We start from the raw sequence: 12,425 nt of genomic DNA, 5'->3' as shown, positions 1-12,425 counted from the left end.
TTTGTGAAGTCTGGAAATTACAAGAAACTTTGTTTGCATGAGTATGGTTCTTATATTAAGTGCCCATGCAGCTGCATTGGTTAATTACCCACACCAGTATCTTTTTACCATTATCCCAAGAATGGTAGTATTGATGAGTTATAGTTGCCTTATTGGAAAGTATTAGTTTGATTCTCCTTTCTGAAGACTTATAGGAAGAAGGAATCTTCAAGGGTTTTCATTTTGTTTTTTGTTTCTCTTTAATTCAAAATTTATCTCTGATTTTTGTCCTGGGGAACAAAAAAGATTCCCTTCTGGAGAGGAAGAATGGTGTATTGGGTAGGGCACTAGCCTAGGACTCGAGAGAACAGGTTCATTTTCCTATAGATAGATAGATAAGTATTTTCAACTGGAGAGATGATGTTTTTGACATTTATCCAGCCAAACTTCTCCTTTCCTTCTCATACATCCTGAAGTTATTTTTACTGACTGTCTATTATGAAAACACCCTAATAACTATCTGAAGTAGGCAGAAACTCTTGGACTATTAATATATCATTTTCATCCTTAACCTTCCTATAGGATCTAAAGAACTGCATGACTGCCATGTTCACCGGTATTGCCTAGCAGTCCGGCATGTCACTGTTACTAGGTCAGAATAATTTTTCTTTTGCATAATTTTGCCAAACATCATTATCTAGACTCTTCTCCTTCAATAAATCTAGGCTCGCCATTTCCAGAATTTCATGTACTGGCTTCAGAGTGCCCAACAGGCTTCCCTGCAACCTTTTTGCACCTACATGCCTTGAGGGTTTTGGGGATTTTTATTACTTTCTAAATAACTGTGCAAGTAAACGTGTTTTGCTTCTGTTGCACCAATACTTTTTTTTTATGCCAGTTAGCTGCATTAAACCTGTTTGTGATGGTAGCTCCTTTATAACAACCTCTGCCTATTGTTTGGGCTCTTGTAGAGGCAATCATGATAACTTTTACACTCCAGGAGTGAGGTTCTGTTATAATTTCTACTGTACGTTATAGAGAAAATATATTTACCTGTAAGGGGTATGTTGTTATAAGTTCACTCTCCTCTACCCACCTTATCCACAGAGTGGAAAGTGCATGTTTCAAATATATGAATAAAACCTTTTCAGCAACTTACATTTAGAGCTCAGCGAGGTGTTCTCTTCCACTTCATGTGTGTTGAGGTTAGCTGTGAAAAAATTCAAAACCTATAGACGTTCCTGCCTGATACGTGATATGAGCATGGACCTGTGATAACAGCGACTTCTGTGAACAAAAATTATAGAGAAGTAATTTTCTTTTTTCTTTGTGCTGGTGAGAAAGAAAAGGATCACTTTTCTCTTTGCTGCACTTGAAATGATTCTATCAAACACAAACTGTTACTGATGACAAGGTACAGTCATACCGAAGATTCGGTGGTGGCTTTAACTAGCCTCAGAATATCTTCAGTACTTCTCCATTGCATCAGGGTCTCTGCGGAGGCAATACCTAATGTGTGCTTTCTGTTAAAGGTACAATAAAATAGTGATGCCCGTTGTCAGCTTTGGTGCCTTGCAGCAGATCTGTTTCTGTTGCTGAAGAGAAACTGAGTCCACTTAGGGCTAGTCTACACTACTGCGCTACAGTGGTGCAGCAGCACTCATGCAGCTGCACCGCTGACCTGCGTCTGGTGAAGACACACTATACCGATGGGAAAGAGCTCTCCTGTCGACATAATTACTCCACCTCAACGAGAGGCAGAAGCTATGTCGGTGGGAGAGCATCTCCCACCCACAGCGCGTGGGTGTGGACACCGCTGTAAGTCAATGTAACTTATGTCCCTGGGGGGGGCGTTTCACACCCCTGAGCGACATAACGTACATCAAGTTAAGCAGTAGTGTAGACAAGCCCAGAGTCAGGTCTGATGTAATTTGCATATCTACATTGTGTACCTGATTTTTGTTGTTCTTACAACAAAATTTACCTGGCTGCACACAGGTAACTCTGGAATCCCCACATCAGCCACCCTGAGGCACTGCAGGTGTTGCAGTGCTGTGCCTTTAGCTGTAATCCAGTGTTTCTTTCCTTTACTTTAGAAAGACCATCTTTTGTGAAGAGACCCAGTAATTTGGCTGTAACTGTGGAAGACAGTGCAGAGTTTAAATGTGAGGCTCGGGGCGACCCTGTACCTACAGTAAGATGGCGAAAAGATGATGGGGAATTACCAAAAGCAAGGTGCAGTATGTTAAGTTACCTTTTGGATAAGATCAAGTGCGGGTATCAGTTTGATATCTAAGAGGGGATAATTCCTGTGCTTGTATGGATGGGCTTGGCGATCTAATAGGACTCTTCTATTTCTGAATCCCGTGGTCCTCTGCTTACAGATATAATTCACTTGTGTTGAAAACTTAGAAACAGCTTGAACTAAAATCTTTCCAACCTACTACAAAAACAGCAAAAGTATCAAGTTCAAACAACAATGTATGGCATGAATGAATTCTGTACTTGAAGTACCTACTGTAATTATGAAAACTACTATAAAATGTCAAATAGATAATATAATTAGGCTACAGCACCAAGAAGTGGATAATGGAATTGCAATTGATGCAAGATGCAGCCTGCTAATGTATAGTGCTGCTCTTAGGAGACCTGCTTTTTTTGTTATCAAGTCTCCAGTTCACATCTCTTCCATCATTGGCCTAACAGAGTGGAAAGTAAAATAGCCTTGTAAAAAGGAAACACATTTTATGAAGTTTTTTTTTTTTCATTTTTGCTTAAATTCCTAATCATCAGTTTTTAAAGTATTGATGGTTTTTTTCCCCCGAAGAGGACACACTGTAACATTTGGGTCCCTTCATCTTCTACAGCCACATCTTGTTTCCTGTTAATCCAGTTTATAATTTATCTAAAAACTACTGCATATATGGTAAAATAACTGCTTTCTAGGCCTAGAAACACACTGGCTACATTATGCAAAGATGAGTAAAAGGTGATGAAATTGGAGAGAATATTATAAGGCTATGTTATTTCCTTATAAAATGATTGAATGAGTTATGTTTTAGCTTGACTTTAAGATGGTCTTTGGTTATGTTCAAAAGAACAATGCTGCTTTTTTAATCTTTTAAAACCTTATAGCTCCTGATTTTTACATCTTCCCAAATGCAAATGAAGAAAAATATATGGATTATTTTTTTTCTTTTAGAAATATCATTAAATATGTTTACTAAATGTATTGTAATTAAAAGTCTTTAGGCCAAAGTCTAATGTCACTTACACCAGATTTACCATTTACGATTATTTTATTAGTGATGCTCTTGAGTTTCACATTGTAAGTGAGATCAGATTAAGCTCTCAAATGTGTTTGTTTTGAAAAAAAATTTCCATAGTTAGAAGGCAATACGCATGTTTCATGTATTGCTTAAATATGCTCATATCTCAGAGAAACATATGAATTTGAAGGCAAAAACTTCTTATGCTTACCCTTTATACACTAAAGAAACTGGCAATATTATTTTCTATTTATACTGTCACGCTCATTTGCTGTTATATGTATTTAAGGTATGAAATCCGTGATGATCACACTTTGAAAATCCGGAAAGTTTTGGCAGGAGACATGGGGTCTTATATTTGTGTGGCCGAAAATATGGTTGGAAAAGCTGAAGCATCAGCAACTCTAACAGTTCAAGGTAAGCTGTTTCTTTATATAATACTTAACCCCAGAAAAAGGAAAGAAAATTGATTTTCTATGCACTAACTTTAATAGAACCATAATTAATATTTAATGTGATAGGCTATGTTATAAAAAATACAGAAAAATCATTTTGGTTTGATTATTTGAGCCCTGTTAAACTACTGAAGCATTTCAATTATTTTTTTCATAAGTGTGAAAAGAATTAATGTTCAGTGCTAGGAGGGAAGGGAATGTATTTTGAACTTCCATAGGAGAACTTTTTTTATCCTTTCTGTGATTGGTATCATCTCAAATTGTTTTAACTGGATAAAAATATTGTGACTTCAAGTATCTGTTGGATTTTTTTATTTAAAGTAGTAAAGTTGACATTTTTTAGATTCCAGAATATTTAGATTCCAGATATTTAGATTTAGATTCCAGATATTTCATCCACATCTTATGTGGCATCTCTATTAGTGGAAGTTTGCAACCATGGTAGTCCATTCTGTATGATCCTCTGCTGATCTCCTTTTGATCCACCCAGTATACCACATCATTCATCCAAGATCTTTTTCTGCCTTGTGTTCTTCTGCTATCAGTTTTCCCTTCCAGTACCTGCAAACACGTCATGCCACTGACCCTTTTAAAATGTGCCCTGAAAATTGAATCATTCTTTTAATAAGATCTCTAATAGCATTTGCTAAATTACAATAATCACCAATCTCATCAGATGTTTATTCTTCCAGATGTCTCTTTTGGTGTCTTTCTAGTCTGGTGTGACTTCAGTATCTGATCTTCTGTAATGATGCTTCCAAAGTGGCAATAATTTCTTAGTTGTTGTATGGCTGTGTCATTCACTGGACTCTTACATGTTTTCCCAGGATCCTTGTGTAGTGCTATAGTTTTTGTCTTATCCACGTTCCACTTTAGACCATATTCTTTGCCATATTCATATACAGTCTCTACTAACTTCATGAGATCTTCCAAATCAGCCATCAGCACTGTCATCTGCATAGAAGAAATTATTCACCAATTTTTCCACTCATAGAATCATAGAATCATAGAATATCAGGGTTGGAAGGGACCGCAGGAGGTCATCTAGTCCAACCCCCTGCTCAAAGCAGGACCAATCCCCAATCAAATCATCCCAGCCAAGGCTTTGTCAAGCCTGACCTTAAAAACTTCCAAGGAAGGAGATTCTACCACCTCCCTAGGTAACGCATTCCAGTGTTTCACCACCCTCCTAGTGAAAAAGTTTTTCCTAATATCCAACCTAAACCTCCCCCACTGCAACTTGAGACCATTACTCCTTGTCCTGTCCTCTTCTACCACTGAGAATAGTCTAGAACCATCCTCTCTGGAACCACCTCTCAGGTAGTTGAAAGCAGCTATCAAATCCCCCCTCATTCTTCTCTTCTGCAGACTAAACAATCCCAGTTCCCTCAGCCTCTCCTCATAAGTCATGTGTTCCAGACCCCTAATCATTTTTGTTGCCCTTCGCTGGACTCTCTCCAATTTATCCACATCCTTCTTGTAGTGTGGGGCCCAAAACTGGACACAGTACTCCGGATGAGGCCTCACCAATGTCGAATAGAGGGGAACGATCACGTCCCTCGATCTGCTCGCTATGCCCCTACTTATACATCCCAAAATGCCATTGGCCTTCTTGGCAACAAGGGCACACTGCTGACTCATATCCAGCTTCTCGTCCACTGTAACCCCTAGGTCCCTTTCCTCAGAACTGCTGCCTAGCCATTCGGTCCCTAGTCTGTAGCTGTGCATTGGGTTCTTCCGTCCTAAGTGCAGGACCCTGCACTTATCCTTATTGAACCGCATCAGGTTTCTTTTGGCCCAATCCTCCAATTTGTCTAGGTCCCTCTGTATCCTATCCCTGCCCTCCAGCGTATCTACCACTCCTCCCAGTTTAGTATCATCCACAAATTTGCTGAGGGTGCAATCCACACCATCCTCCAGATCATTTATGAAGATATTGAACAAAACCGGCCCCAGGATCGACCCCTGGGGCACACCACTTGACACCGGCTGCCAACTAGACATGGAGCCATTGATCACTACCCGTTGAGCCCGACAATCTAGCCAACTTTCTACCCACCTTATAGTGCATTCATCCAACCCATACTTCTTTAACTTGCTGACAAGAATACTGTGGGAGACTGTGTCAAAAGCTTTGCTAAAGTCAAGAAACAATACATCCACTGCTTTCCCTTCATCCACAGAATCAGTAATCTCATCATAGAAGGCTATCAGATTAGTCAGGCATGACCTACCCTTGGTATCATCTTAATACCTTCTTCTGTTGCCTGTATTAATTTAATTAAGCACTCGCTATAAATGTTGAATAAAGTTGATCACCTTGTCTCAGTTTTCTCTCTTGATCTCTATTAGATTTTCATTTTCATCTCCCATTATAATTACCTTCTGATTTCAGTGTAATTGTTTTATTACTCAGAGTTTGTATCCATCAGTCCACACAGATCTTAATACATTGAGTAATTTGTAGAGGTAGATTCTGTCAAGTGCTTTTTGGAAGTCAGTGAAACACAAGTATGCTGTTTTCCCCATTTCAATTGATCTTTCCAATATGAGCTTCAAGTTCATAATGGCGTTGATTGTGCCCTTTCCACAGTTGAACCTGTATTGTTGTTTGCTTATTTCCTTATCAATTTTTCCTTTAATTTGGTATTGAGCAACTCACAAATGTATCTTAGAGGCATGCAATACTAGGTCAATTGTTCTGTAGTTTTTACAATCCACAGTGGTGTTCTTTTTAAGGATTTGGATACCCAGTTAGGTTGTAAAATCTTCGGGCAATTCTCAAAGTTATTCTTCATTACATCTGACAGAGCTTTCAAGCCTTCATTCCCCTATGCTTTTTAACAGTTCAGCTAGTATTCTGTCACAACCTAGTGCTTTTCCTTTCGGAAGTCTTTTTATTGCTACTGTGATTTTTTCATCCATTATTGACGGGCTTAATTCATCAATCCCTTTTTTAGGTTTTTGAGGATTATCATCACCATATAGTTCTATGATGTATTCTCGCCATCTCTCTTTCTTATCTTTAGAGTCTATCAGAGAGTGTCCATTTTTTTCCTTATGGGTCATATTGATCTCCTTTCTTCTGTAGCTAAAGGCTATTATCTTTTGATACATCTCACTTTGTTCAATTTCTTGCATTTCTATAAATGCATTTCTTGCATTTGTATAATTTTGATTTTGTCTTTGGTATTCCTCTCTTTCTGCTGTTGATCTTTGTGCTTTTACTTCCCTCCTTTTGTTTATCTGACCAATGATTTCATCTGTTACCCATGGATTTTTCTTAGCTAGAAACTTCTTCCCTACATGTTTATCTGCAGCTTCTTTGATAGCATGTTTCAGCTGTTCCCAAGTCGCTTAGTAGTCACTTTTTCTTGGTAGTGACTTTGTATCACATGATTTGTCAGAGGTTCAAGTTTCCATCCTAGAGAGCTTTTGGCTTTCTGTAACTTTTTCAGTTTGATATTCAGATTTATCAATACCAATCCATGATCTGATCCAGAATCTATACTTGGCATAACCTTAACCTTCTTAACACTGTTTTGTATACCTACAGTTGATAGTGATAAAATCAATTTGTTTTTTATACATCCTGTCTGGTGATTCCCATGTATGGTGAGATTAGTTACAGTGAACTGTGTTTTTCAGCTAGTGAACCACAGATGTGTGTGTACAGTATATGCATACATACATTTAATACACTAAACCAGATCAATACAATTTCCGTGTCTTTTTCATGTTAATAATCTATTAAAGCATAGTGGAGCGCTACTGTTCCTTTGAAAGATAAAAATCAAGGGGAACTGAAGGATTTACTATGTGTAAAAAAAAAAAATCTTCATTGCCTTTTTATACACAGTCCAGATGTTCACCATTGAGATAATCCCTCTCTTCCTTTCTCAGCTAGCAGGCAGCCAATGATGTCATATTGATGCTTTTTTCCACATCCAAACTAGTGGGTATGATGTTCCTTCTGTCCTTTTCTCTGTTCAGCAGGAGGGAGTTCTGGGGAAATATGGGCTTAAAATATTTTATTCAGTACCAAACTCTTATTTTGACACATTTACCATAGCAATGAAGTTGTTGCTCATAAAGTGCTTAGCTTGTTCCAGTAGCTGACTCCAGAAATCTTTGGTGCTATCATCTTTTCTCAACACTGAGCCATTTGTGGCTCTTAAGCAGAATGCTGGCCTTACCATGAGGTGAACTGGGGTGGCCGCCTCAGGTGCCAGACTGGGTGGGGTGCCACTAGGACCCAGAGTGTAGAAAATTGTGTCTGCCGCTGGTGCATATGTATTCTCTCTGCTCTAGATGCACAGAGATGGTGGAGTGCTGTGCTGGAGGAAGAAGGGCACAAGAAACATAACAGGCAGGCAGGAGAAAAGGTGAGAAGGAATAACAGAAAGCAGCAGGAGCTGCAGGGAGAGAGAGGAGGAGCCTCTTATGTACCTCTCTAGCATCCCCAGGAGTCTTGCCTGATTAACACCAGCTTCTCAGGGAGCTTCCTGTTTCCTGCTGCTTCCCTTAACGCACTTGAGGAGAACAGGCAGTCAACTGAAGTAGTAGGAGCCAGTTAGGCCCTTAATATGCTGCTATCTTCCCTCACTCAGGCCCTGCTACCAGCCTGCTTATTTGTCCTCTTCAGCTAAGTGTTGAGAGCCACTATAGCTGGCACAGAACAGCAGTCATGAGTGAAAGAAGAAAACGCCCCTCTGGGCAACATTCAGAAAAAGAAAGAAAGGAAAGAAAGCTTTTCTATCTAAGCAGGAAGGAGCTCTCCTGAGATACACAGACACAAGTGTTCACAGTGAGCCTTCCGGCCCCAGTGAGGATGTGAGTGGTGAGGAGGTGCCTGATCTTCCAGTTAGTCAGAGTGCAGGTGACGTGGCAGCTACTACAGCATCTATGGATGTAACCATGCACATTCCTGAAAAAAAGTGTAGATCAGAGAAGAGTATGGTGGAGGCGCAAGAAACAGCTGCTGCTGAGTTTAGTTCCTTAAGTCTAGATGATCCAGGACTGGGAACCCACTTGAGCAGTAGCCTGAGGGACTTCCTTGTACTGCATGGGCCACAGCAAGTGGAAAACTTCATGTTCCCCAAAGACAATGAAAACAGAAGTTTCCATCCAACACATTACTGGCGTGAAATCCCCAATGGTGACAAAGTGGAGAGGCCATGGCTTATATACTCAAAAATGCAGAATGCTGCATACTGGTTTTGTTGCAAACTCTTCCAGTCTAATGTTCCAGCCACATTGGGGTCTACAGGAACAAAGGACTGGAAAAATCTGGCTAGAAAACTGGCATGCCATGAGAAGGCAGCAGTCACCAGAGAGCATTCCATAGGTGGAAAGAGCTTGAGATGAGACTAAGTTTAAAGGCCACCATAGATGATCAGCATCAAGAGAAGATTTCATCAGAGTCTCTTTACTGGCAAAATGTTCTGAAAAGTCTCATTGCCATTGTGAGAAACCTAGCACTGTATGGCACTTCAGATCAGCTGTATGTGCCAAACAATGGAAACTTCCTTAAAATTGTGGAGCTGATGGCTGAGTTTGATGCTGTACTCCAGGAGCATCTAAGAAGAGTCGCCACTCAAGAAATGTACATACACCACTACCTTGGAAAAACAATTCAAAATGAGATCATACAGTTACTGGTAACAAAAATCAAACAGAAGATTGTGGCAGATCTGAAGTCAGCAAGATATTACTCTGTTATTCTGGACTGCACACCTGACACCAGCCATACAGAACAAATTACTTTAATGGTGCGTTTTGTAACAACAACAGAACCTAGTGAAAATGTCCCTGCAATGGTGACTGTCAGAGAGCATTTTCTAGAATTTATTGACATTGATGATACTACAGGAGCTGGTGACAAATGTGCTCTTAAAAAGCTGGAAGGTACGGGAATTGCAATAGCTGACATGAGAGGTCAGGGCTACCATAATGGTGCCAACATGAGAGGAAAGAACAGAGAAGTGCAGACACGGATCCGAGAGTTAAACCCTCAAGCTTTTTTTTGTCCCATGCAGTTCTCATTCATTGAACTTGGTGGTCAGTGATGCAACATCAGCTTCTAGTGAGGCTGCTGAATTTTTTTAATGTAATTCAAAGCATCTATGTAGTTTTCTCTGCATCAACTCATCAATGGCAAATTTTGAAGCAACATCTGGGAAATCCTCTGACACTGAAACCACTGAGTGCCACATGATGGGAAAGTCAAGTGGAGGCAATAAAGCCTATCAGACACCAAATTGGGAAGATAGATGATGCCATAGTTGCCATTATGGAGGATAATGCTATGACAAGAACTGTTTGTGGGAGAACAGTGGCAGAGGGAAATTGAATCACCAGAAACATACATAACTTCAAATTTCTGTGTGGCTTAGTGTTGTGGCATGACGTACTGTTCGAAATAAATGTTGTAAGCAAGAGACTCCAAGGTGTTGACCTTGATATATCTGGAGCAATGGAACAACTGGACAAAGCAAAGTCAGACCTACAGTCTTACCGGTCAGATGAGGGATTTCAAAATGTTCTGAAGAGTGCACAGAAGTTGGCAGAGGAACTTCACACTGAAGCTATTTTCCCACCCATTCAAGAATACAAGAGTCACTGAAGAAGAAGACATTTTGATTATGAGGCACGGGATAATCCCATAAGAGACCCCAAACAACAATTCAAAGTTGAATTCTTTAACTAGGTGCTAGATTGTGCAATAAAAGTCAGTTGAAGAACGTTTCATGCAGCTCAAGGAACACAGCAGTATATTTGGGATTTTGTATGGTATTCCAAAACTCTTCACTATACACCAGCAATGCAGGGCACTAGAGACAGCGTTGACACATGATGACGTGCAATATTGATGCGAGTGATTATGTGATGAACTGAAAGACCTTTCAAGATACATTTCAGCAGGAACAACTCCAACGGCTGTTCTGGAATATTTGTGCACAAATAAGATGACTACCCTCTTTCCAAGTGCTTTTGTTGCTCTGTGCATACTTCTAACGCTTCCTGTAACAGTTGCCAGTGGAGAACACTGCTTCTCCAAGCCGAAGTTAATAAAAACACATCTACGCTCCACAATGACACAGGAGAGGCTGGTCGGCCTTGCAAGCATCTCAATAGAGCATGAGCTGGCCCAGACTGTGGACCTTCAGCAGGAAGCAGTTCAAATCTTTGCAACCAAGTAAGGCACGGAAAGCACCACTTTGGCATTTTTATCTGTTTGAATAATCAGTGTTTACTATGCAGACAAGAAAAGTTACATTTGTTGTTCAGGCGTTTGAAAGTTAAGTATTACTTAACATTTTTGAACAAGGCATTTTAAGTTTCAGAGTAGCAGCTGTGTTAGTCTGTATCCACAAAAAGAAATGGAGTACTTGTGGCACCTTAGAGACTAACAAATTTATTTGAACATAAGCTTTCATGAGCTACAGCAGTGTAGCTCACGAAAGCTTATGCTCAAATAAATTTGTTAGTCTCTAAGGTGCCACAAGTACTCCTTTTCTTTTTGCATTTTAATTTGTTAGTTCTCCTTTATTGGGGTAGGTAGCAGAGCAATACCATGAGAGGAGTAGAACAGGAAGAAGGCAGAATTGAGACCTTTCAAAGTTTTGACCCAAGCGAGGGGGCATGGGGGCGTCATTTGAGCTCCCCGCCTCAGGTGCCAAAATGTTGTGGGCCGGCCCTGCTGAAAAGGGATACTTCTGCTGTGAAGTTCTCATACGAATCCCCCAGGCTTTTTGGAGGTGTTTTATCCTTCTGTACATCTTGGTACTAAGACAAGAAAATGAGATAAGGAACTTGATGTCCACAAAATCATTAGCTCCTGTGTTCATTTTCTTTAATTAAGGACTCTCAAATTAAAAACAAAAACAAACAAAATAGTGAAAGAATAACAATTCAAATTATTTTCAAGACAATTTGTTAGATTTGATCCTAAGATCAACTGTTAGTCTTGAAACCAATGTTGCTACTATTAAAGCAGCTAATTTTGTGACTACAATTTCTGCTGCTACACTTTCGGAAATAATTTATGGCCCCTGTTTTGCAAACACTTACGCAGGTGAATAAATGTACACATGTTGAGTATTCCTATTTTTTTCAGGGGCTTACTAATATGTAGAATTACTTAGTTGCATAAATGTTTACAGGATCAAAGGGGGATGGGTGTGGGGCTGTATTTCCAGAATACCATAATGCTTGTTTGGAATAGGCCCATACACATACATCCAAGATCAAATCTGATTAGGTTTTGACCCCCTGCCTGTGCTTGGTGTTCCAGGGGACCATATCTGGCATTCTGGGAGACCATAATTACATTTTCAACAGTTACCCAAACCATTTCCATCAGTTCCTTTAATCATCACTTTGATTCATCAATACAGCTGTTGGAAAAAGACTCTCAAATTCTGTTATTTGTTCATTTGTGGTTTACTGGGTTATCACAAGACACATTGCTAAATTATCACAAGATACATATTACTAGATTTCATAACCTTAGGTCAAGCATATATCATTCATGCTATCTTATGGTAACTGCATTCTTTACTATACTTTTACTTTTTTATAGCCAGCCTGTTTTCAATACTGGTATATATACGTACACTATGGTTTCCGTACTTGCATTATAACTTTCATTATTATTTCTACAAGCATGCTTAGCAGATAGATTTTTTTTTAACCCAAAACTAGAGATCCTTCAAGATCA

The 12,425-nt window shown here is 39.5% G+C and overlaps 1 protein-coding gene across 5 annotated transcripts in view; it reads left to right on the top strand.

Annotated features, from left to right (window-relative positions):
- Positions 1-12,425, top strand: part of ROBO1 (roundabout guidance receptor 1) — a 1,032,053-nt gene that overhangs the window by 921,243 nt on the left and 98,385 nt on the right. For all 5 annotated transcript variants that reach the window (XM_074971626.1, XM_074971617.1, XM_074971599.1 and 2 more), the window contains 2 exons: positions 2,076-2,214; positions 3,538-3,665. In XM_074971626.1, coding sequence (XP_074827727.1) covers positions 2,076-2,214; positions 3,538-3,665 — 267 coding nt within the window. The remainder of the gene's footprint in view (positions 1-2,075; positions 2,215-3,537; positions 3,666-12,425) is intronic.

Source organism: Natator depressus, chromosome 1, assembly GCF_965152275.1.
Source record: "Natator depressus isolate rNatDep1 chromosome 1, rNatDep2.hap1, whole genome shotgun sequence".
NCBI lineage: Eukaryota > Metazoa > Chordata > Testudines > Cheloniidae > Natator > Natator depressus.
The sequence above is the reverse complement of the archived record's forward strand: the minus strand, read 5'-3'. Positions and strand labels throughout refer to the sequence as shown.